Genomic DNA, 27,728 nt, shown 5'->3' with positions numbered 1-27,728 from the left:
TACTTGACGCGAAAGCTTTTTTTCTAATTTTTAAAATATTTATTTGCTATTGAATCAAGCGGCTGTATCAATGGCGGAAGAAAATTGCAAAATCGATGCCAGCAAGAGGATTTTTTAGTCCCAGACGGGGATATCAACTTGTTTCAAGAAAATCATTGTACTATGAGTTAATCTTATCATTTTTACTCGAAGAAACTTTGTAATCTTGTATTTATTCCATGAATGAGATACGTTTAAACTTAAAAATATGATAGTACTTTCATTCTCCAACCTCTTGAAGGCTGTACATGTAATTTAAAATGACTCATTCTCATGAGAATTGAAACTAACAGTATAGCAAAAAATAAAAATATATGTTGAAGGTATAGGCTTTTTGAGAATCAAAATTCGTTTAAAATAAAAAAAACAAGAATGTCAAGTCAACATGTTCTGGAAAGTTCTAAATTAAGACAAGTTTGATCAACATTTGTATAAATAGACATCACAAAAATTTAGAAAAAGATCAGTCATTTGGACTGATAGCCTCTGATATTTTGTTGGGCTAAAATAAATTTTGTTGATCCGATCTGATTGATTTGTTGGCAATGTGTATTCTTCTGATTGGTACCTATTTCGGAATCTAATTATATCTTTAAAAGGATAATATTTTTGTTTGGAACATTTGGAACTATCCTTAAAAACATTTCAATGCTCATGACAAAAAAATTATCATTTTAACATTTCAGAAGTTTGCTTAATATATACAGCGACATATTCTTGTAATCTGGCTTTTTTTTACTTAAAAATGAATACTGTTTTATTTCAGGTCTTCAGAGGATGAGTCGCTAGATGAGATTCCCCTGATGTTGAATTCAGACGAGGTGTACATAATGGATGAAAATGAATCTCTCGTTCAAGCCCGGAGGCAGCGGCCTTATGGCCAGTCCCGACTCTCATACTGGTGCAATAACTTCCTGGACACCTGCTGTAAATGGTAAGAGGATAGAAGCGAAATATTACAATTCAATGTTAGATTATTTTTTAAATAGGATATATAAGCATACAAAGAATAGCTACAAACGGAATTATTTATTTTTGATGCAGAAAATATTATTTTAGAGATAATTGAACAGATAATTTTTATAACACATCCAGGGATCGAATTTAACGGTCGCTAACTCGCAAAATGCGAGTAAGAATCGAAAAATGCGAGTTGAAAATCCTGGCACTCGAATATTTTTGCGCTTTAAAAACTCCTTTCCGACAGTTTACTGCATAATAGATAATCACGTGACAGTATATGGACGCTTGTCGCTGTGTACAAATGTTATTATCAGATATTTAAGTAAGCGCCTCGAAGATAATCACGTGACCGTTCATGGATGCTTGTCGCTATACTCAAATGTTATTATCGGATATTTAAGCAAGCGCCTAGGAGATAACTGTTTTCGTCTGGTTTGTGATTCGCAACTGCAAAAAAAGGTGGAAATTAACCACGTTTTGTTACGCGAAAAGGCCTGGAAAGGTGAAAAGGCCGACAGCGACGCGGGGGTTGACCGAAAAGCCCTCCAAAAAAACAAACCTAGCGAAAAGGCATTAATTGTCAGTACTTTGTCGCAAATCAAAAATTATCGGTCCGATTCTACGGCATCTGTCAGAACCGTCAAAATATAGGAAACGAAGTTGAACACCAAACTTTAGTATGCAACAAAAGAGAATAATGACAATGTTGATTTCAAAGTGTAGTGTGATGTTTATAAAGAATTCACCAGCGATAAAACATCAACTGTAGGCATTACAGTATTTCATTTTTTATTTACTAAGCAAAAGTTTGCACCCTGCCCATATTACTTGCTAGATCCTCCATGCTTTGGTCACGTGTGCAACAGACATTACCATCGAAAATTGTCAGTGTACACATATATATTTTCAAGAGAAAAACATCTACTCTGTGTAGGATTCGAGCCTATGAACCCCTGCTTGCAAGTCTGGTCCTCTACCCAACTTGACTTACCAGGTACTTGGCTACTCAAACGCCTTGAATGGCTAATACTGACTGTTACACTCCTCCCCACTTTACATTTTGAAAGTATGAACTTAGGTGGGGAGGAGTGTAGTCACTTACTACTAGTGACTTAAGGCTTTTGAGTAACCAGGAGCTTAGTTAGCCCAGCTGGGTATATGACTTAATCTATGTAAGAATTAAAAACAAAATGTAAAGGTTTATAGTTTATTCTTATCTCAGTGCACTTGATAAACACTGTACATACTGCTATAACAAAACTACTTGTTTATTTGGCAACTTACATGAAGTAAAACAGCCTTTAAATAACTGCTAGTGGAACCCACCATTTTGCTAGTTGAAAAAAATTGCACTAGCAAAAACTTGCTAGTGGCAAAAAAAGTTAAATTCGATCCCTGCACATCTGATTTTCAAATCGCTGTTAGTATAAATAAGGGTTGAATAAATACAAATGTATACAGTATTGAATTTTGCAAAATATTAAATATTGGGCTGTTTGTTCAGAAGTTTGTTAATAACATTTTTATTATGCCCCCGAAGGTGGGCATATTAAAATCGCACCGTCCGTCCGTCCGTCCGGCTCTGTAACTTTCCCTTGTATGGACAGATTTTAAAATAACTTGCCACATGTGTTCCACATACCAAGACGACGTGTGGCGTGGAAGACTCGTGTCCCTACCTCAAAGGTCAAGGTCACACTTAGTGTTTATTCACAATGGAGTGCTGCATATAAGGACATAGAGTATAGGTTGTCGTGTCCGGGCTGTAACTTTCTCTTGTATGGACAGATTATAAAATAACTTGCCACATGTGTACCACATACCAAGACGACGTGTCGCGTGTAAGACCCGTGTCCCTACCTCAAAGGTCAAGGTCACACTTAATGTTTATTCACCATAGAATGCTGCATATAAGCATAGAGTATAGGTTGTCGTGTCCGGGCTGTAACTTTCCCTTGTATGGACAGATTTTAAAATAACTTGCCACATGTGTTCCACATACCAAGACGACGTGTCGCGTGCAAGACCCGTGTCCCTACCTCAAAGGTCAAGGTCACACTTAGTGTTTATTCACAATGGAGTGCTGCATATAAGGACATAGAGTATAGGTTGTCGTGTCCGGGCTGTAACTTTCCCTTGTATGGACAGATTTTAAAATAACTTGCCACATGTGTTCCACATACCAAGACGACGTGTCGCGTGCAAAACCCGTGTCACTACCTCAAAGGTCAAGGTCACACTTAGTGTTTATTCACAATGGAGTGCTGCATATAAGGACATAGAGTATAGGTTGTCGTGTCCGGGCTGTAACTTTCCCTTGTATGGACAGATTTTAAAATAACTTGCCACATGTGTTCCACATACCAAGACAATGTGTCGCGTGCAAGACCCGTGTCCCTACCTGAAAGGTCAAGGTCACACTTAGTGTTTATTCACAAAAGAGTGCTGCATATAAGGACATAGAATATAGGTTGTCGTGTCCGGGCTGTAACTTTCCCTTGTATGGACAGATTTTAAAATAACTTGTCACATGTGTTCCACATACCAAGACGACGTGTCGCGTGCAAGACCCGTGTCCCTACCTCAAAGGTGAAGGTCACACATAGTGTTTATTCACAATGGAGTGCTGCATATAAGGACATAGAGTATAGGTTGTCGTGTCCGAGCTTTAACTTTCCCTTGTATGGACAGATTTTAAAATAACTTGCCACATGTGTTCCACATACCAAGACAATGTGTCGCGTGCAAGACCCATGTCCCTACCTCAAAGGTCAAGGTCACACTTAGTGTTTATTCACAATGGAGTGCTGCATACAAGGACATAGGGTATAGGTTGTCGTGTCCGGGCTGTAACTTTCCCTTGTATGGACAGATTTTAAGATAACTTGCTACATGTGTTCCACATACGAAGACGACGTGTCCTGTGCAAGACCCATGTCCCTACCTCTAAGGTGAAAGATACACTAAGTGTTTATTCACAAGGGAATTCTGAATATAAGGACATGACAGTGTAGGTTGTCAAGTATGGGTGGTATTTTTTATGTTCAGAGGAAATTTAAAATAACTTGTCATATGGATTTGACACATAAAGGCAAGATCAACTTTTCATGTACTGACCTTGTTCGTAGGTCAATGTCACATTCGGGGGCATTCGTCACATACTGTGACAGCTCTTGTTATAACATGCTCCTCTTGCATGTTTGTGGATATTTTGGTGCATTTGGTTATTACAACTGTTCTTGTTTTGCAGTTGTTTGAGGTGTTGCTGTAGAAAGAAGGAGTATAAAGCCAGGACAATCCCACTGGGTCTAGAGCGAATGTCAGAAGAAAAATACCCAAAGAATGTTGTACGCAATCAGAAATACAGCATTATTACTTTCTTGCCAAAGGTTAGATTTCTAGATTAATATCATGTTTAAGTGGATACGTTATAAATGATATTTGATGCAAGATGGTGATTTTTAAAGTATTTAAAATAAGTTTCAAACATTTGAATAAAATGCCACTTACAGAATTTTGTAAATATTATTCTGTTCATTATCTAGAGTTGTGTGACAATACTAAAATCAATCTATATATATTCTAAATACATAAACCAGCAAATATTTTCAGGTTCTGTTTGAACAGTTCAAGTTCTTCCTCAACTTATATTTCCTGATCATGGCGAGCTCACAGTTCATTCCGGAAATCAGGATTGGCTACCTGTACACTTACTGGGGACCTCTGGTCAGTAGGCTAGAATAATTTGGAAGGTTATATGAATCCGTTTTGAACAGTTTTGTGCAACTGTTAAACCAGATTAAGTACTTTGTCTGACATTAATTTAAATATATACATATCTTTTGGGGATCTGAGTATGAGTTTTTATTATGGACAAGCACATGACTTGCTGAAATAGGCTTTTCTTTATGTATAATAAATATACTTATTTATTTCATTCTTAAATCAAATAGAAGAAAAAAAATATGTACTTGTTCATAATATATATTATGTTTGTAGTAGAACAAAAATGAAACTGACAATAATTTGTATTCATTCCTGAATGTTTCATTCCTGAATGTTTCAGTGTTTTGTGTTGTTTGTGACGATGTGTCGGGAAGCGGTGGATGATATCCGGCGCTACCGTCGGGACAAGGAGGCCAACTCACAGAAGTTCAAGATGTTCACCAGCAGTGGTATTCAGCATGCACCCAGCTCAGGGATCAAAGTCGGGGACCTTGTGTTTGTCGAGAAGGTACATTAACAGAAATATTGTTTTTACATTTATCCAAAGGTAAGGTCATAAAATCTCTAAATCATGAATGAAAAACTAACCTTTGTCCTACTTTCACTATGTCAAGGTCTGCACATGAAACTGTTTTGATTTTGTCAGAAATTCTTCACCGAAAAAAGAATACTTTCACTTCTGCTCTCAGTTAGTAAAATAAAAAAAGGAAAATAATAAAAGGAGCTGGTAGGACACTGGTTTGTTTCTTGAATAAGCTGGTTGGACAATGGTTTGTTTCTTGAATGAGCTGGTTGGATCATGGTTTGTTTCTCAAAATGAGCTGGTTGGACACTGATTTGTTTCTTCAATAAGCTGGTTGGACAATGGTTTGTTTCTTGAATGAGCTGGTTGGACCATGGTTTGTTTCTCAAAGTAAGCTGGTTGGACCATGGTTTGTTTCTCAAAGTAAGCTGGTTGGACCATGATTTGTTTCTCAAAGTAAGCTGGTTGGACCATGGTTTGTTTCTAGAAATGAGCTGGTTGGACACTGGTTTTTTATCGAAATGAGCTAGTTGGACACTGGTTTGTTTCTTGAATGAGCTAGTAGGACACTGGTTTGTTTCCTGAATAAGCTGGTTGGACAATGGTTTGTTTCTTGAATGAGGTGGTTGGACCATGGTTTGTTTCTCGAAATGAGCTGGTGGACACTGGTTTGTTTCTCGAAATGAGCTGGTGGACCATGGTTTGTTTCTTGAATGAGCTGGTTGGACCATGGTTTGTTTCTGGAAATGAGCTGGTGCACACTGGTTTGTTTCTTGAATGAACTGGTAGGACACTGGTTTGTTTCCTGGTTTGTTTCCTGAATAAGCTGGTTGGACAATGGTTTGTATCTTGAAATGAGCTGGTTGGACACTGGTTTGTTTCTTGAAATGAGCTGATTGGACACTGGTTTGTTTCTTGAATATGCTGTTGTTGTTTTTGGAATGAGCATTGTTAAAATTTGTGTGTTTTTTCCTCTCCTTAATTGACTTGTCATCCTACAATGCACAAAGTTCAATGCTTTTAAGTAAATTGACCTGTCAACACTATGTATCTCACCCATAGGACCAGCGAGTGCCAGCTGATATGGTGTTGTTGAGGACTACAGAGAAGTCGGGGGCATGTTTTATACGTACAGACCAGCTGGACGGGGAAACAGACTGGAAACTCCGCCTAGCTGTACAGGACACACAGAGGCTGCCTAGCAATGCTGTAGGTTGAATCTATTTTTATGCTGTATCAAAGTTTTAGAATGATTTATGAAAGAATAAAACTGATTCACATGTCTCTTCAAACAAAAATGTAATTATCTGCTCTACTTGTAAATATTTCTTCCTTTAAAGGAGCAATAACAAAATATACTTTGGTCATTCACTCTAAAATTGTCTCTGTTAAAAGTTAAGATTGGTCATGTTCCATGTAGATTGTTTGTTAAAAGATAAGCATGTCGAACAACAGCAGATGTAATAACTGTTTGTAATTCCCCCAGGATTTGCTGGATATGCATGGGCAAGTGTATGCTGAGGCCCCACAGAAAGCCATCCATAGCTTTGTAGGCACCTACAGGAGGGTACGTGAATGGATTTAATTATCATGACTTTTATTTATTAGATGAATATGTTTGGAATCCTTTTAGTTAATACTTTCTTATAGTTCTATAAATAATTGTGTTCCATGGTTTAGCAAATTACTAGTATTTTAGAAATGGGATTTATAAAACATTATCTTTGACCATCTTTCTAATATTCAGTTTCTTGCATATTTTAAATGTAAAATCCAAATTAAAAGTAAAAAACATGTTATTGTAATATAAATGAACAAGGGTGCTGACAAGAAATGAAAGAAAATAATCTATTTTCTGTGAAACAGGGTGTGAAATTTGGTGATGTTTAATGCTTGTTTCCCTTTTCCCATACAGATGGAGGTGAATGGTGCGGAGGAGCCGTTGAACATAGAGAACACGCTGTGGGCGAACACGGTGGTGGCGTCTGGCACTGCTCTGGGGGTGGTGGTCTACACAGGGGGTGAGAGTCGCAGTGTCATGAACACATCACAGCCAAAAAGCAAGGTAGCCTGGTATTTTTGAGTTTGCAATTTTAAAGGGAAAATCATTAATCTACAATTTAAGAAAAATGAAGTAGTTCATGGAATTCCATCTAGATCATGCATGCTTTATTGGTATTCAATATAACTTTTTTAAGTACTTTTCATGCTTTTTCACGACAACCTCACTTGAATGAAGTCTGTTCTTTTTATGATAGTTGCCTACTTTAATAACATATAGAGATAATAACCCATCATCTCCCCACAGGTTGGCCTACTGGACCTGGAGATCAACACACTGACCAAGGTTCTGTTCTCAGCTGTTGTCGCACTCTCCATTGTCATGATCCTCCTCAAGGTAAACACTGCCTTACTCTTGATAAGAATAAGCAGAACACCATTTTTGTATTAAATTGAAAAGCCATGTGCATGCTACAATATGATTGTATTAAATGTGATGAATTAAATTGAAACACAGAGTGCATGTTCCACTTTGATGTATTGAATTGAGACGCCATGTTCTTGTTACAATGTGATGTATAAAATTGAAACACCATGTGCATGTTACAATATGATTGTATTAAATGTAATGTAAATGCAGAGTGCATGTAACACTTTGATGTATTGAATTGAAAGCGCATGTGCTTGTTACAATGTGATGTATTGAATTGAAATTGAAACACAACAGGAACTGCAGTATCTTACGAACATGGCTGTGAAAAGATCAAGAGTAATACCGGTGTATTGCGTATTTCTGACTGCATATGTATTGTGAAGATGTTTTGTGTTCATTTTTAGGGCTGGGGCGGACCATGGTATCGCTACCTGTTCAGATTCATTCTGCTTTTCTCCTACATCATTCCCATCAGGTGAGTTTTCTAAAAATGGCTATTTCTAAATACTGTTATATAAATCACATCTGCAGCTGATTTGCTTTACTCAAGAAACCCTTTTTAAATGGAACCAAAATAATATTGGGTCACCTGGATAAAAATCGACTTAATTGGATGTGGATTACATCAAGTAAAATGCAATCTAATTTGATGGTAGAAAATTGGCATCTTTTATGAAACGTTTCATCTAGATCTTGTTACCATGACATGTGTTCTTGACTGAGGTAAAAACTGCTCGTAAATAAGGTATAATTTATACATTAGCACAATAATTTCACAGGTTAATTTGGCTCTGAAATAAACAATGTTAGTTGCAGGTCTTGACATCATTTTCTATTTGAAGATGTAATATTTTGCAGTGACTAGTAAAAACTTGAACAACCTTCCTATATTGATGTTTATGTGACAGAGTGAGTACTGTCTGTATATTAAACAGTGTGTACAACATAGGTTTAAATGCTACATATACACAAACTTTGTGCCCCCAGTTTACGTGTGAACCTGGACATGGGCAAGGCCGTATATTCTTGGCTTATCACCCGGGACAAGCACATTCCAGGCACTGTGGTCCGCAGCACAACCATCCCAGAGGAATTGGGCCGTATCTCATACCTACTTACGGACAAGACAGGCACACTCACACAGAACGAGATGGTAAGGCTATTTGCATAAAATGAATTGTCAGGCTTTTTGCATGAAATGAATTAACAGGCTATTTGTATGAAACAAATTTAATGCCTTGATTCCAGACTTATACAGGAAAATCTTAGCATTTTTCACAAACATTGTAAGTATTTTACTGCTTCTGTATGATTTATGGTATATTTCAATACGATTATCTGGCATCAAAGTATCACATTGAACTTCCATTGACTCTGTTTCAGGTGTTTAAGAAGCTGCATTTGGGAACAGTTGCCTTCACACCAGAAACAAATGATGAGGTTATATTTGTGTTCATATTTTGTATTTCAACAAATACTTGAAACTTTTAGGCTTATTAGTATGTTCATGTTTAATACATGGTTGTTGTGCTTGAGTTATCCTTGTAAAAAGACAGGGATAAAGCTAGAAGGAGACTAGGAAGAAGGTGTCCATATTTGAGATGAGGGAGAGGTTTTTCTCTATATATAAAAGGGTATATTGTCCATATTGGCAAAAACCTGATTCTCCATAGCATGTGTAGCATTATCAAACTGATATGGTATTGGCTTGATACCAATACCAACAAAAATACAATAACAAACTTCTACCATCAAAACGATACAGTACCATTCTCTATGTTTTTACATGTTAAGATTTACTTGCATATTTTGAGAATAATATTTGACACTTGATATTAAACTGATAACTAAACTAAACATAATTAAAGACATCTCAAAAGATTGATTTTAAATAACATTTTTTTAAATTCGTACTTAACATTTATTCACAGTAATTTTGCATCCAAAATAAAATTTAGGAACTTCGGGACTGCATGCAATATTTGAAATGGAGGGGCCCATGTATTTCTTTACAGAAACATCATACTGTTACAAATGAAGGTGATATTTTTTTTATATAAGTTTTCTTATGAGTTTTTATTACACACAATCTTTTTCAAATACTCGTTCTGGCACTGGTTACTTTTTGAAATGAATACTTACTGGTACAAAACAAAAAAAGTTTTTGGTACAATGTACCATTGTTCTATATATTACCATGTACATTCCCATTATAGTTATATTTTGATCCATACAGGTGATAGCCCACCTGAAGACAGCCTACTCCTCGGGGACACAGACTGTGACACGCCAAGGCACACCGGTCCGCCGCACAGTGGTGACACGCATCCAGGAGGCAGTGACAGCGCTTGCACTCTGCCACAACGTGACACCTGTATATGAGGACAAGAATGAGGAGACTGCTGCATTACAGACAGAGGCAGACATGCAGAGCCAGCAGACAGTGGTCTACCAGGCATCAAGCCCCGACGAGGTGGGTGACTGGACTGTTAACATACATGTACATTATTCCCATTCCATGGCACCTCTCTTTGGAAATGATTACTTATGTATAGAACATCCCCATTCCATGTCATGTCCCTGTGGAGATAAATTACTTAAGTATAGAACATCCCCATTAATGTGGTATAGAAGCTGACACATACATCTATAGTTTTTAAACAAGCAAGATTTCAATGCTTCAATAAAAATAATATTTCTGCATGTAATTTATATCTACTATCTGGACAACATCAGGCTTTATTATAAGTTGCTTTTGAATGTTTATGCTCTTTGTTCAAATACATGTATGCATCTAAAATGAGTTTTCTTTAAATTTCTTTCTTGCTACAAAAAGATCAATGGTATATGCATAGCCTTATACAATCTGCATGTTGTCCTATATCCCAGGTTGCACTGGTGAAGTGGACGGAGAGTGTGGGGTTGCCATTAGTGCAGCGGGACCTCAACTCCATGCAGCTGCGCGCTCCAAGCGGGGCCTTACTATCCTACCAGATCCTCGACATATTCCCCTTTACCTCTGAGTCCAAACGCATGGGCATTATTGTAAAGGTGGGCTGCCTTTTACTGCTATATTGAATATGATATAAATGTATTGCCAGTATTATTTTAGAGATGAGGTGACAATTGGCTGGATACATTTTAAAGAGTGTATTTGTTTCACATTATGTGTTGTTAACGTTTCAGTACTATTATAATTGCAAATAATATTTTGATATTAGTGGTATGAATATGTGTGTGAATTCTTTTGACGCCAATGTTGATTGGAGATTTAATTTTAATTTCAAATAGGTATGAATTTGAGTTTGGTGTTAATGTTTTTTTTGTATAGATATTTTCTTTAAAAATATTCCAAATTTATGAAACGCTTTTGACATTTGTAAATGTATCTGTGTTTTCAGGATGAGGACTCTGGTGAGATTGTGTTTTACCTGAAGGGTGCAGACATGGTCATGCAGTCAATTGTCCAGTATAACGACTGGCTTGAGGAAGAGGTACACTTCTGCCTAGAAATTGGATCAGAAATGATCAGACTAATGTTAGCGATATCTAGTGCTACCATAAGTCTCATCATTTCTGTTTAAATTTAATGTCTCTTAATTTGTTCTGAAATAAAAATATAAAATACATATCATTCAGGTTCCTGTCTGGGTTTTGAATTCAAAGTAAATGAGAGACATGTAAGGACATTTTTGGTTGATTTCTATCTTAAATAAGCTAGCTATTACCCATTAATCATGCGGTTTTGTATTATTTCAAAGCAGCACATCTTGATTAGACATTTCACATTGAAAAGGCTTTTCTTTGACACCCAATATCTTCGGTTTCAGTGTGGTAACCTGGCTCGTGAGGGCCTGAGGACGCTGGTGGTTGCCCGGAGGATCCTGACAGCAGACCAGTACCAGGATTTCCAGTCTCGCTACCACCAGGCCAAGATGTCTGTACAGGATAGGAACATTAAGGTATGCAGCATGGACAAACACAACAACCATGGGGGTTGTTTCAGTGAAGATCTGACTTGATTTTAGTGGTGAATTGAAATAGTTTCATTATTTTGCCACACATTTTTGTGAATTGAACGTTAGCCAACATTGAAAATGAACATGTAGTTGAGGAAATAAAAACAATTTATGTACTGCCATATGTGACATTTATACAGATTTAAGATTATTGAAGTTGCGTTTAAGATCTTTTGATGAAACGGCCCCAGGGTACAGGATCTTAGTCGCAACTTGCTTCATAAGACTTGAATCTGTAGGAGCCTCAGTTGGCAGCAAGCTTATTCCATCCTTTTCCTCGACTGTGTTTTCAACTTAAGTACTGGCTTAAATTCCGTTTATTCAAATCATACTTAAGATGAAAATAAGAAAATATAATTTCATTGTATGACAATAATTTTCATTGAAAAAGGCCCCTGTTGCAGACAGTGCTTTAGCAACTTGTGGGGTATTTGACTTAAGAATACTCAAGTATTTGTCTCAATCATGTCTAAATGAAACTGTACTCGGACATTTTCGGATTTTTAGCTCTGATGGCACAGTGTCGGTTGTCCATGCATCCGTCAGTAAACAATTGCTTGTGATTGTGATAGTCTTAAATTCTGGTTGAATCTCAAACAAATTATATAGTAGTTGGACATTCATAAGAGCTCGGTTCCTTTCATAAACCAGCCAGATCCGCTTATGCATGACTGTATTATGGCCCTTGGCATGAGCTTATGAACACAACAGAGCCTCCATTTATTACCTGATGTAAACTAAACTTCAACGGTACCAGTAGTTAGATATTGACCAGATCATGGTTCCTTTTGAAAACCAGCCAGATCCGCTATGCTTGCCCTATATGTACTTGCTGTGGTTAGAAAGTGACCAAGCAGGCCTTGCGAGTAGAGCATAGGCCTCATGGGCCTCTTGTTTTAATAATCTTCTTTAGACAAGCTTTTGTTATGTGGCTGTTTAGGTTTTTTAACATGTTAGGAAAAAAAACAGTATTTGTCCCATGATTCTTGAGTTTAGTGTTTGACATTGTTTGCATACTGCTTCTCCTTGTTTGAATCTGGGCCAATGACCTTATATATTATTGTTGCAGGTCCAGGGGGTGGTTGAGAGCCTGGAGCGTGACATGGAGCTGCTGTGTATGACCGGGGTGGAGGACAGACTTCAGGATAATGTCCGACCCACGCTAGAGATGCTCCGTAATGCTGGTATCAAGGTAAATATTTTGTTCACAAAATAGTTATCTGGTTTAGTTATTGCTTGGTTGAATATGATGCAAAACATTGACCATAAGGAATCACAAGTGTTTGTATAATACATGTATTACACTCATCACTGTTTAATGTAGGACTATGTGTTTTGTACAGATCTGGATGCTGACGGGAGACAAACTAGAGACGGCCACGTGCATCGCAAAGAGTTCAAAGCTGGTGTCCCGGAACCAGGACATCTACACGTTCAAGAAAGTGACGGGGCGTACAGAGGCCCACCTTGAACTAAACAACCTGCGCAGGAAACAGGACAATGCTCTTGTTATCACGGGGGACAGCTTACAGGTAGGGTTAGGTTTTGTTTTAAGGAACCTTTTACTGAATAAAACTCAGATTTTTGAGGTTATTTTAGCGAGGTTTGTTTTCATAATATAGATCTTCAATCTGTATAAACGTTACAAATGGCAAAACATTGATTTTTTTCACATTCTCAACTTTGTATTAATTATTTATACTGGATAAAGTCCTGCAATTCGCTCAAATATGTAGCAAAATGATGAAACTGTGACACTTCAATTAACAACTAAAATCAACAAAGTTCTTCATTGAATCGGCCCCCAGATGCACTTAATGATGTTAACAGTAATAAATACAATCCATTACATCCATTTTCTTTAAAACGGAAAAGCAGTAACATTACAAAGTGAATACTTTCCTAAAAGAGTGCTTGGTCAGTTTTGATTAATAATTGTAATAACTAAAATATCTGATATCATCTTTTTAATAAACAAAACATTGAAGAATCTGTTTGAACCATTTAGAAAAGAATACTACTTATGAGGTGTCCCAAATATTATACCCAAGCACAAACTACATATAGAAAGAATTCCTGAAACTGTTGTTGTGACATACACCAACCATAAACATGAATTCACACTTATTTTTACCCTTATTTTTTCATTAAATATTGAAATATTATATAAAATGATACTTCATGTTTTAAGAAAGCAAAAGTGTTCTTATCAGTGCAACAGTGTAAGAAATTCAGATTTGAATCTACGAGCCCATTCAGGCTACCAGATAGGAAATTTTACTAGCCCCAAACCAATTTTACTAGCCCAAACATAAACACCATATTAAAAGTATCACTCATTTGGAAGAATTTATGGAAGTTTCAATACGATTCTTACTACTAGTCGAGCACCCTCATTCATTTTCAATAATTATAAATGTTCCTCAATCTGGACAAGTCAATGCATCAATAATTTATAAAGCGTGAACTTCTCGTTGACTAAAAAAATCACACAAATTATATATACAATTAGTTCTCTTAACCAATGCATCCTTGTCAAATCCGATATGCACCAGCAATTGTGCAATGACAATTTTTTTCTACTTTCAGTTTCACTTTCAAGTTCCAGAAGTAAAAAAGCAAAACAAAAAAAACTTGATGTTTCTATTGCCAATATTCCTTTAAATGTTATTTAAATAAATGGTAAAGCAATTTAAAGGTATATAATAGTACCTTACTGTACTGTACACTGACAACGATTTAACTGTCTAACAGTTCTCCTTACTTTTGATTAAATTTCTCAGGAAGTAAACGGGCACCTGTTTCCTGCGCATTTAGGACGATGTTTGTAAAATATTAATTTTCTTTTATGCATTAAAAACTTAAAATCTATCATTTATTTTTCCACAATTATAAAATATATTTAAACAAAATAAATGAAGTATCAATTTTTGTATTGGTATTTAGCTTAGCTGCTTTTCACTGCCATCATATTTAGCGAAAACTGCCGAAGTTATCGTTAATTTACATAATGCAGGGCGGAGTTACTGACGTCATTGAGTTTAACTGCTGCTAATAGACACAGTTACTGGTTACAAACAGATCGATAAGCACTTGTCACTTCGGGCTGTAATTCGAGGGGTGAAAGCGAAAAGGTTCTATCTGCTTCTTTATTTAATGTCACTTAGAACCTTTTCGCATTCACCCCTCGAATTACTCTTGACATGTGTTTATATAACATAACATAACATTTATTCAGCAATAAACGTTTACCACATTCATAGCCAACATAAATTATATAACTTTGTCGTAAAAAGCAGACATGGTCAATAGAGGGATGTTGTATAATTTCTGACATATTTGTCACAATGGTTTTAGTTATCACATCATGTTAATTTCGTGATCGTAATATAAATGCAAAGTACATAAAGTTACTAATATTTCGTAAAGTTTGTCTTGAATCTGATGACATCAAAGTTATAAACTTTTGTTTTGTAGGCTAATGGCAAAAATAAGGTTTAATTATTCTTTCCTGTCAAAGGAAAGAAAATCTGTAGCGCTAGAAGTTCTACTATTAAGATCTCCTATAACAAAACATTTACTAAAGGGAGAATATTTCTCTAAACCAAGTTAAAAAAAAGAGTCAAATTGGTTATTTCTTATAACTTTTGAATTAATTGGAGGAATATATGTATTACAGATGTATACATCCTCGTTAGAATTAAATAAATCTTTTGATAACTTTATCCAAAATATACCATGCTGATTTTTATCAACGATTTCAAATTGTTTGCTTAATGATTTGCAATAATAGATTGATAAACCACCGCTATATCAGCCTTTCTTGATGTTATGTGACTTACTACCGGTTATATGTTCACAAAGATAATCATTAATGTCTAGGTTTAAACAAGTATGCTCTAAAATCCATGTTTCTGATTGAAAAATAATATTATATTGCTTAATAATATCAATAAATTCAGTATCTTGGATTTTTCTGGAAAGGCCATATATATTCCAGGATAAGAGTCTTAAGTGCGATCCCTCTTGACTGTCCTAGGCACTGTTATTAACTGGGTCACACAGTTTACCGTTAACATTTTTGTAAGAGTTCGGTCTATGTACAGTTTGTTCCCTATGACTCTGGTCGTCTTTCCTCGATCCTTGGCTTTTTTTGAAAGAGGGTAGAACGCTTTACTGGCGTCACGATATTCCTGTGGTGATTGGATTCTGATTCCACGGCCTTGGTTTTTGAGAGCTGTTTTTACTTCCGACTCTATCGACTTCACTTGCACTGCCTCCCTTGAGGTGTATTTATGAAACTTAACAACAATGGGTTGCTTTAGCTCCCAGTCGGTGCGCACGGTCGAAGGCCATGTGGTCTGTGTTAAGCTGTAAGTGTAGCTTAATCAGGTCTTTTACTAGTTCGTTACTTTTAATTTTTCTGCTTCTTGTTGATAAGATTTTATGGATGTTTAAGAGTTCTTGCAAATTGTGTCTAAATGTTTAACTTGTTGTTGTAGTGTCTTAAATTCTGTCTTTCGCGTGTCGTTTTCGTCGCTGATGAAGGCGCATGATTTCTCATTAATTCTCAATGTCATTAACTTTTGTCTCCACTGCACTCATTCTAGTGTCAAATTCTGTTAATTTTAAATGTATGGTACTAAGGGATTTTTCCATTTGGTCAAGTTTTGGGATTACAGATTTAATGACTTTAATGTCAGAGATTATTTCAACAGCCCATGGAGGTGGTGTATTGCCTGGTGGTCCAATTACTGGCGTGGAAGCTGCAAAGCCAACTGGTGTTTGTTTCGGAACTTGTTGGCCAAAATTCATTATGGGCGAGGTGTTTGGATTCATAACACTTGATACATAAGAATATGCACTATTGTAAAAATCCTTGTCGAAGCTTGTGTTTGTATTAGTCACACTCTCTGGTTTTGAACACGCTGTGTTGATATTTGAAGTATGGCGGTCACTCAGTATGATTTCTAATGATGAACTTGCCTTTTGTTTTCCTACCTTTCTATGTCTTTTAAGTTCCTTGTTAGATTCCTTATTGTTATCCGACATGTATATGCTTTATAAATTGTCACTTTATTTCAATTTGTAAGTCCAATGACACGGTCGCTTGAGTTGCCTGTTAGGACGCATTCTTAAATATTAAGCGTATAAAAACACGATGCTTTACGCGTTTAATTGGCATGTGTTTTTTTTTGTTAAATTACATTTGGAAAAAATGGTAGCCCGCTCAGCTATTTTTTACAGAAATCCGGTAGCCCGAGCTGAAATTCGGTAGCCTTGGGCGATCAGACAACCGCAAATTCCGAACACTGGTGCAATAACATTAGAGTTTATGTTTTATGCTCAGGAAAGGAGGCGTATAGTTAACGCCTCTGTCTATCCATCTGTCTGTTAAGATATCTCAATCCAATTTTAGCATTGTATTACATAAGGGTATTACTCTGACGCCAGTGGTTGCAGGAAACCACCTTATGCACATCCAAGTCCATGGAAATCTATTTATTGGTGGGATTTTAATGAAGCTCCTCAGAATTTGTATTAAATGAATACAATTTGTTATCTCATTGTAAATGTTTGCCTTGGACAACAACATTGCCCAAAATCTCAGCCTTGTAACTATTCATCGAACTTCACTCCATTTCATATCTACTCTTCATGTTCTACCCATAGCTTTAAACCATTAACATGATTTCAATCAAACCTCATACACTTGTAGAACATCCTAGGGGAGTGTGTCACAAATAATCTTCATGCTTCAGCTTGAGGGGGAAGGTCACTCTTACAGATGGGGATTTTATATCTATACTGACCTTCTCTCTCTCTGCCTACTGGTCATGTTCTAATATTGATGGACATTGACTGACACTGTTTAGGAGATTTCCAATTATTCAAACACATGTAGTCTGCTTTTGACACAAATACCGAAGTAGCTGTCAAATGACACATGGCACATAGTGAAAGGTATAAGGGCAGCACGTCACATTCTTGCACTCAAAAAGGCATCACGTTGCTTGGCAGTGTTCATCTTGTGTGTGCCATGACACTCTCACAAATTGTTTGTCATACTCTATGTTCATAATTCTTTGTTGTTATGAAAGTGCCTCGTCAATCTTAGCCTGCAGTATTGTCTGCCTGTCCTGCCCCGCATACTGCCGCCATTCTGGCCACACCATGTCATTGATTGTGTGGTTGATGCCTGCATGTTGGGGGTCGTTGGTGATCAGGTCCAGTCTCTCCTCATAGCTCCTGCCTGGCCGCCAGTGCATGGCCGTGATGTTCATTCTCACCAGGTCATATCTCTCTAACTCATTCCTGTTGTAGCTCCTCTTGGCCAGTTCATTATGGGACATCTCCAAGGCATCCTTGAATCTGTGTAGTCGCAGTATTACCGCAGGTCCTTCTTGTATCAGCTCCTCCAGCTTGTCTGTAACCTGTAGTCTTATTTCTGAAGATAATTTTCCAATAAGCAGGTTTCTGCCTGGTATCATGTAGTATGGCAGGTTATTGTCCTTCACACATTGTTGTAATTTATTCAGGCATAGTGTCAGTGTGTTGAGAAGGTTCTCTGGTGTGAATATGTCTGAAGGGTTAGATTCTACTGTCCAGTAAATAATATTTTTCATCATATATGAAGAAAGGTCTTCACAAATGGGTTTCAACTCATGTTTGTTGACCTTCTTCATGATGATATAGAGCTTGTACTGGGTCTCAGTGAGACTCTTGGTAAGGAGGAGTTCCCCAGGGATGAAGCAGACCCGCCACTCCCGGCCCCTGTTCTGGCTCCCCATACACCCCACAGGGACCAGCTGAGCCTCTTGTTTTGCCACCTTCTCAACCAGCCAGGGCTGGGGCCAGCTGTGGGGGCGGGAACGTTCTATCCACTCAGAAAGCATGTTCCCGGAACATGCACATGGTAGAGCAAAGACTATCTCTACCCGATATTGTCCCCTCGTCTGTGGGACAGCAGGGCCTGTAATATCCGCTGCCTGGAAATTCGGATTCATTTTTGCATGTGAGGATTTTGATGCATGTTGTGTGTAGATGAAGCTGGATATATACACATCACCATCAACACTTTCTTCCAGTGAATTTTCAATATTGTGATGAACACGGGATCCTTTCTTCAATAGTTTCAGCAAAAAATGTCCAGGATGGCAGGTTTGAGCATCCATAGTAAAAGTGGTATCAGTTTCATCATACGTTTGGCTGTTATCTAATGAACATTGTGCATATCTATGGATATTAAGGACATCCACATCACTCTCTGTACGAGATGAGAATCCCTCCCCCTTACTGCCGGCCGTGATTCTGAAGAAGTCAGTGTCGACCTCGTTCAGTTTTATATCCCGCTCCCAGTACACAATACGCCTCTGATGAACCATCTCCTGGCTGTATCCCAAGTGGTCCATAACATTGTGAACCAGCCTTGACCTCTCACCTGTAATATACAGCAAGACAAATCATACACATTGTCCACATTTTACATAAAACTTCATACAGGTATAAGTACTACTATCATTTACACATGGAAGTTAATTATAATAGCTATTTCAATGCAGAATATATAGTTCTCTTTAAGAACATGAACATTCAGTATTCCAGACTGAGCCATTGTACTTACCATTACTATTTCCATCACTCTTGTCATCATTCTTACACTGTGTCATTATGATATTAATGAAATATACATTTCATGGTTAAAATGTCGACCTATTTCTCTATGAATCAGATTATAATACTGGGATCCCAAATGAATTATTTTTAGATGTTTAAGTCTTATCAACATAAAGGGAAAACAACTGTGATCAAGTTGCTAAATTCTCCTGTTATCTCCCTTAGTATTCCTGTTTTTTATTTTGTTATATAAAAGAAGCATTCATATGATCTAGTCTAAATAATTAAACATTATTTTCAGTATTTTTCGAAATCCTAAAATCTTTGAGAGATTTGCCATCTCAAAAACAGTTAAAAAACTCCTGACCTACAATTAATTGGGCTATAATATGACAATGAAATAATGAAATTATAATATGAATACACTTTTTAGTTTCATCCATTACATGAGCACATTTTACATATGTGCATTTAATGAAGGATGATACTATAACATGTCCTAGTACTTTACTCGCCACCTTTTCCTCATGTTTCTGGTAGAGGTATGCCTGGACTTCTATGAGCAAGTGTTCTCAATAAGAACCGGCTGCTGGCCAAAATAGATGGTTCAAATGGCAATGGGGCCGGTTCAAATATGGTCAGTTACTTAACTATTTGAGACAGTTCAGCCAAAACTTAGTGTGGACCCTGTATTTGTGGAGCTGGAGTGCGCGTGGGCATCTTTTGGGGTGTTTGATTGCATCATTTCCCCATATATCTAAGCAGGTATCCCTGGACTACCACAAAGATGGACTTGTTGAGCTGGCCTACCACTGTTGTCTGTGTGATGTGTTTGGTTACACCATTTCCCCATGTTTTTGGTACAGGTATGCCTGGACTAGTATGAGCGAGCATGTGTTTGTGGAACTGGCTAATGTTAGTACCAGTTTGTAGTTGTGTTTTATTACAACTTTTCCTCTTGTGTCTCATGCAGGTATGCCTGGAGTACTATGAGCATGAGTTTGTGGAGCTAGCTTGCCAGTGCCCGTGCGTGGTCGTGTGTCGCTGCTCTCCCACACAGAAGGCTGACATTGTCAAACTCCTCCAGGTCCACTCTGGCCGGAGAACATGTGCAATAGGTGAGACATCCTTTATAGGGAACATCAATTGTAACAACATTTACTAGATAAATGATAAGGAATGAAATCCTCCAAGTGTGAGAAAATTTTCAGTGGAGTTGTGAAAAAAGTACACAGGATTTAAAAAAAATCACAACACAAGGCGATAAGTGTATTTTTCAGCACAAAGAAGTTTTGAATGATTTCGTGGCTATTTTCAGTTTGTTTTAACTTTCTGACCTGAAATGTTACAGGTGATGGAGGGAACGATGTCAGTATGATACAAGCAGCAAATGCTGGCATTGGGATTGTAGGAAAGGTAGGAAATACAGTCAGACGTTTCAAGATTGCTTCACATTAACCTTTGTACATTTAATTTTCTGAGTACTTAGAGCTATATCAGTAAAACATATAACCCACGGGGAGAAGGCAATTATTTAAATAGTATATTGGTGGGTGTCTTTTTTGCTAATTTGGACCCCTAAAGGGTAAATTTGCTTCTGTAGGGGGGTGGTATATTTTAAAAGTGCCTTTCTCCCGAGGGTTATATGTTAAAATGGAATAGCCCTTATATGTTTTGTATGTGTTCCTTCTCTATTAGAAAAAGAAGTACTAGTATTCAATTAATATTTCAATCATTCTTGGGTTGAAATATTCTTGCTATAAGCAGCCGATCATGTTCAATAAATGCTGTAAAGGTCATAGTAACACATTCTTCCCTTCCGCACTTTCTCAGGAAGGTAAGCAGGCTTCGATGGCAGCCGATTTCTCCGTGAACCAGTTCAGCTATATAGGCAGACTTCTCATGGTCCATGGCAGGGACAGGTAGGCTAGATTGCTGGGTTCTCGTACATGTAGTTACCTCAATGCTTGCAATCAGTGCCTGCTTATTCTGTATGAACTTGAGTGCTTGCACTAAGCTCACAGAAGTTGATGTATTATTATTCATTTATATGAATTTTGTTTATATACACTGTAGTCATAAACTGGAGATGATTTTGATTTAAGACTAAATAAAGGAAAGCTAGAGATTCCGGGCAATATCACTTGAGGCTTAAGTCCAGGTTTTGAGCATTACATCAGTCACCGAAATAAGTCTTTTGATGAACAAGACGGAATTCATATACTACTGCTTGGCATTACATTTTTGAACAAGCCCTGCTGTATAAAACCCAGGATTTGAGCAAGCCTGGAAAGCATTTAACTAGTGCAGGGCTTGCGGGCTTGTGCTAATTTTGACCACTGTTACATGCTAAGTGAATGCACATGTTACTATTCATTGTATTATTTTTTTAATGTAAAAGTTAACATTATTGGCCTGCTGGTGACATTATCAGCTGTGCAAGTCTGTGATCCAAAGCTTAATGATCATCATCTATAAATCATATTTTGTAAGAACTTCAAAAGGTACAGGTGATGTAGATATAAAGAATATTGCTAAATTATATATATATTCCAGCTACAAGCGTTCTGCATCCCTGGGGCAGTTTGTGATCCATCGTGGGCTGATCATCTCCACGATGCAGGCTGTGTTCTGTTCTGTGTTCTACTTCGCCTCCATTGCTCTCTTCCCAGGGTTTCTCATGGTTGGGTAGGTCATGTTTATATCTCCTGTGGTATATCATACCCATACTTTCAAGGCAAAGTATACAAGAAAAGGGATGTTATATTTCCTACCACATATCCACGTACATGTATGAATTTGAGATTGTCAACTCAACATTTTAAGGATTTAGTGTAGCCCAATTATGAAATATTCATTTCGTAGATAAAGAGAAATAGGCAGGTTTAATTTGTGTTTTCATAAATTTACTTAAAAACATTTTGAAGAAATTGTCACCAACATGAAATATGTAAGGAAATCCCTTTAAAAACAGTGACACATCTCATCTATGTATATACAAATGTATTGCCTTTGCCAGGTATTCAACCATCTACACAACATGGCCGGTGTTTTCCCTGGTGCTGGACAAGGATGTAACCCCGGAGACTGCCCTCATGTACCCTGAACTATACAAAGATCTCACTAAGGTATAGCACATGTACAAATGGAAAGCCCGGTTATGGATAAGTAATTTATATTTTCACAAAATTAAGATATGATAAGAAGTTAAAATCTGAACTGTATTCTGCGAATGATACAATGATTTTTTTCATTAAAGGAAAACAATTTTTCATTTTTTTTATTTTGTTAAAAATATTATCTGCAATATTTCAGATTTTCAAAACATGTAACGAAGTATGACAATTTAGCTGTAACAGTTGAATTAAAAAGATAGAATAACTTGGAACTTGTGTGTATTTTCAGGGTCGGTCGCTGTCATTCAAGTCATTCTTTCTCTGGGTTCTCATCAGCCTTTACCAAGGTAAGACATGATGTGGAAAACTGCATTGTAAGCAAAATACATATACAAAATATCATATTTAACAGGAATTCACTTGCAGGATATGGCTCTTTTCCTTGAAAGTCAAAGTTCACAACCATCTGAGGCAAAAGTGATTACCTGTATATCTAATTCATTTCATACCATGTCACAAAATATTGCATTATTTAAACATTAAGTATGGGCACCTGGGCAGAAAATCTGTATTTCACAGTGATTTCTGATCCTATTTCACACTGTAGCCTAGTGCCATGGCAAGTCCACTTCCACAAACTACACCAAAGAAATATGTCGTTTGTACATTGAATATTATTGTGTGTGGGTTTTTTTAACAATTTGTTTTATTTCAATGATACTCTAATTATATGTATGATCGGTTGATCTTTGGGATTGTATCACTTGTCATTACCTGCATAAAAATACACTGTACTGGACCTGCAGTCTCATGCGATATGGACTTAATGCAAGCAACACCAAGTGCTACAGCCCCACATATCAACAGACTAACATAACATTACCTACGTCAAAATCTCTGAGACACCTATTAAAGCATTTCAATAATTTTTTATCACTGTATAGGCTTCCTAAAAATATTATTTATTTCATTGTTAAAAGGCTCCCTATCTTCCTTTTTTGCGGGGGGGGGGGGGGGGGGGAGTAGGGTACTTGGTACGCATGGTAAAGTAACTAGATTTTAATTTTAAATTTGTGGAAAACAACAATTTCTAAGATGTTGTCAGAGGGGAAGAGCTTTAAATCACCCCCTTATATTTATTGAAAATTCCCTGATTTGCTTACATATACACTACCCCTTGCAGGTGGTATCATCATGTATGGGGCATTCCTGCTTTTTGAAGATGAGTTTATTCACGTGGTGGCCATTACGTTCACCTCCCTCATCCTCACAGAGCTAATCATGGTTGCCATGACAATACGCACATGGCACTACCTTATGGTCGTGGCCGAGCTTGGCAGTCTGGCTGTCTACATCGCCTCTTTAGTTGTGCTGAGGAACTACTTTGGTATGTACTTTAAGAGCGTTAAGGCAGCTCTTAAATACTCTGAGATGAGTGATTTGGCTGAACAGGGACATATTTTTGTTATTTGGTATATATTTATTAGAAATGGAACTTTCATAAATCTTATATCTGTATAAACATCACAGTTCGTTTTTGTTTTCTCAACTTTGTTCTATTTAGTATACTGTCTAGTTTAATCCAGTCAATAATATTATTTTAATTTACGATTAAAATTACCGAAGATATTTATAGAAACAGTCCCCTGGTGTACATGTAATCAAGTCTAGAAATTTTAAGTTGTAAGATCAGAAGTTCTGTGAATCAGCTGTAAAAGTTGTATCAATACTTATTGCAGTGAGATGTACACTAGTTTTCAAAAATCTACTCGTATTACTTATTGTATGACTTGAATCATAATAACAAAGGATGAATTTCAGACCCCATATTCCTGGGCACATGGGGTTTCATCTGGAAGGTCGTGGTGATCACATGCGTCAGCTGCATACCGCTCTATATCGCCAAATTCCTCCGCAAGAAATTCAATCCACCGGTCTACGCCAAACTGACTTAATGAGACCATGTCAGACTTTTACCTTAGTAATCTTGTTTATTTTTGGAAGGAATTGAAACAATATCTTGTTGAGAAGAACATTTCTTTAACTTGGATTTAACAAAGCTTGTAAATACCATTCCTGTGTTTCGAGTAGCAAAGCTGCAATGATATGCAACTATTAACATGCTGAATATTTTGTTTGTTATGTTTGTTGTGTGTTTCTACAAACATGGTGCTTTGTTTCATGCATTAAAACATGTACATTTTAAACATTTACATTTTGTAAAAGTGTTGAGAAATGTTGAATTTCATATTGTTAATGAATGTCTATCCATATGTTACACGTACATATATATCACTTGCTGACCTACAGCTGACTTGAGTGATCTTGACAATTTTGAATGAGTTTTACGGAAATAGAATTTGAGTATCGGTGGCAATTAACCTTTCGGATGCATTACGAATGTAGTACACATTTAATAAAACATTGTCTGTTGAAATGTATTTTGGAAAAAGAATAGGAGCATTACACTGTTGATGACATTATGAAAACAGGATTTTATATTTTTGTTGCCAAATATGTGTGTTTTAGTAAGATGTTTAAGTGCTCAGAACTGTGGTGCATATTTCTTGTTTAAGTTATTGAAGAATAACCATTCTTCTGCTGGTTGTGGACATACTTATGATGATGTAGAGTATTTATGTTCTGGTGAAGTGGGTTTAATGTGTGATTTGCAATATGTTTTATCATCGGGAAATAATATTGCATTATACAACAAGTAGGGTTTCAGTTATGGAAAGATGCTGCATCCTGTCCGTCTTTGGTAGCACCCTTCTGCCCTCTTGTAGACCAGCATGGGAACCCTTTTGCCTTCATAGAATTAAAAACATGACAAATAATATGTATGTTTTGATTCAAATTTGTTAATTATTATTACTTCAATGAAACAGGATTCCTAACATTCTCTGTGAAATTCAGAGTGTTCAAGTTTGCAATAGCTCGATTCAATCGGCCCGTTTCACTCTTATTACCTGAACCTTTCTGCAGCACCCTGACTAAAACCCTGTGATTCTCTAGGATTGAGTGTGTTACCAGTAGCTTCATTGAGTTACTGTTAACAATTTAAGGTAATAGATGTGTAGTCTACAATATGCAAGGGTGAAAAAGCATTGAATTACATTACAGGGTTAGAATGTAGAACTGTTAAATAGTTGGTTTTATTATTCGCTAGTTGTCCAAAGATCTGGTATAATTTATTGTCCAAAGATCTGGTAAATTACACCATGTATTGGGGCAGTCCTTTTGGACCAGTGGACAAAATTTGAAAAGCATTGTTATAAGATGATGTACTGGTACAATATCTATTTTTTATCATTTTATTTTAATATCATTGCATACATTTTGAAAAAGAGATGAACAACGTATTAAGCTAATCCTAAACTTTATCCAGTTAGACCTATTATTATAAATACTAAGTGATATAACTATAATTTGTTCTTGATTTCATTTTTTTTATTTCTAATCATTATGTAATGATTGTTCACTCATACATGTACTCATATCTTTATTTATTTATACCCCCATACGGATGTCTTTCAGTTGTGTATGTCTTATTCCGGGCCTTTGTGCCAGACACTTGTTTTGTTTCATGTTTTTTTGTGTTGATGTATGATACACAGTACGGTATAATGTACGAAGTATACCATTACATTTTTTTTGCCCTATTTTAATATTTAACTGTTAGATAGTATACTTAGATATGTACATGTATATCATTCTCTTTCATTTTATTCATTCCGTCAAGGTGTCGATGTTCCAAGGATAGTAAGGTGTAACTCTGAAGCCTGGTGACCGCATAAAATTTTGGTATCATTTCAAACAATATTGTATACTGATAACATATATGTCATATTGTCTGGTAAGTGTAGTGGTTAGCACACTCCCTTTTCACTAAGGCATCCCTGATTGGATTGCCAACATGTGAGTTTCATTTGTGGTAACCAATTTGACATGGGGGATTGCTCCGGTTTCCCCCATAATACACCAGCAACCTCTCACATAACCTTGTGCCAACAAGAGGGATTGATAAAATGTTGTTATAACTCCTTTCACAATCAAAATTAAGATCAATAATCTGATATTTGTATGTAAAATATACATCCGAAAAAAACACTATTTCAACTGAAATCATCAATTTAATGGCCTGTTTTGCAATCTCCGAAGGCCAAAAATTTGTGTTTCCATTACTTTTCGGATTATTTTTTATGTATTTTCCTTTTTCTACTGATAAAACACTTTTGGTGACGAGGTCGAAATACAATGTGGTCACCAGGCATCCAAAGTTCACCTACTTGTACACCGATTACCTTAATCTTTGAACACTTTTAGTCATATATACATGATGATGTGGCCACATATTTTATGGTTAATGGTCTTGTTTTATTGATTGATAAATTAATAAATATAAATTGTTCCAGTTGATTCTGTGTATGTTACCCAAGTTTTACTAACCTGCAACAGTCAATGACAATAACTGGAAAGTGATACATCTTGTACGCACCAATGATATTGGTCTAATGCAGATTCAAGCTTTTTGCAATTTAAACTGAGGATAAGAATTTTTAATTAACAACAAAGTACATGTATTTAATTAAAGCTAAAGTATGTTGGTTCTTTTATGAACAGTAACAACTTCTATTGCCCAGTCTGTCTATCCATCACATTGTTTCTGTCCGGAACAATATCATGGTCATATTATGTTCGATCTTGACCAGAATGTTTCCTTACATGAAATGTCGACTGCTTGTAAAAGTGGGTCACATGGGGTCAAAACTTGGCCACTAAGACAGATCCTAGAAATCCTAGAAAATCCTTTGGAATACACTAGAGATTATACTTGGTCAAATATTCATCAAATTATTTTCCTTGATGACTGTTAGACAAATTTAAAATTGTGTCACGTGTGATAAGAATATGTCACTATGTCTAATCTTAGATCTTTTTTTCTGGAACCATATGATCAGAACCATGTCTTGGTAGAGATTGGTTATATTATGTTCAAACTTAGTCAGAATGTTCCCCTCGATCAGGCCTCAGCCACTTGTGAAAGTGGATCACATGGGATCAAAAACTAGGTCACAATGTCAAATCTTTGGAACACACTAAGGACATTATATTTGGTCCACTTTTCATCGAACTTAATCAGAAGGTTTTACCTTGATGAAATCTTTGACAAAATAAAAAAAATGGGTCACAAGTGATTAAGAATTGGATCACGAAGTCAAATGGTTTTGCCTGGAACCATATGGTAATGATTGGTCAGCATGTGTTCACACTTGGACAGAACGTTTCCC

General features: G+C 36.6%; 2 protein-coding genes across 2 annotated transcripts; one reads left to right on the top strand and one right to left on the bottom strand.

Annotated features, from left to right (window-relative positions):
- Nucleotides 1-39: 39 nt before the first annotated feature.
- On the top strand, nt 40-26,849 carry LOC128244810 (probable phospholipid-transporting ATPase IIB). Its single transcript, XM_052962893.1, has 26 exons — nt 40-157; nt 806-973; nt 4,253-4,391; nt 4,615-4,728; nt 5,069-5,236; nt 6,314-6,460; nt 6,738-6,818; nt 7,167-7,316; nt 7,560-7,649; nt 8,090-8,160; nt 8,673-8,838; nt 9,069-9,125; nt 9,922-10,158; nt 10,575-10,736; nt 11,087-11,179; nt 11,516-11,647; nt 12,774-12,896; nt 13,048-13,236; nt 20,295-20,439; nt 20,673-20,737; nt 21,155-21,243; nt 21,878-22,009; nt 22,341-22,449; nt 22,727-22,784; nt 23,621-23,824; nt 24,259-26,849. Exons 1-26 carry the CDS (start codon nt 96-98, stop codon nt 24,390-24,392), a joined length of 3,285 nt encoding a protein of 1,094 aa, XP_052818853.1. The 5' UTR covers nt 40-95; the 3' UTR covers nt 24,393-26,849.
- On the bottom strand, nt 14,101-19,450 carry LOC128244811 (uncharacterized). Its single transcript, XM_052962894.1, has 2 exons — nt 19,329-19,450; nt 14,101-19,145 (listed from the first exon to the last, which is right to left on the bottom strand). The coding sequence occupies exons 1-2, from the start codon at nt 19,372-19,374 to the stop codon at nt 17,797-17,799; spliced, it is 1,395 nt and encodes a 464-aa protein (XP_052818854.1). The 5' UTR covers nt 19,375-19,450; the 3' UTR covers nt 14,101-17,796.
- Nucleotides 26,850-27,728: the final 879 nt, after the last annotated feature.

The sequence above is a fragment of the Mya arenaria genome, chromosome 8 (genome assembly GCF_026914265.1).
Source record: "Mya arenaria isolate MELC-2E11 chromosome 8, ASM2691426v1".
Taxonomy (NCBI): Eukaryota; Metazoa; Mollusca; class Bivalvia; order Myida; family Myidae; genus Mya; species Mya arenaria.
This window is presented reverse-complemented; position numbering and strand designations above follow the sequence as displayed.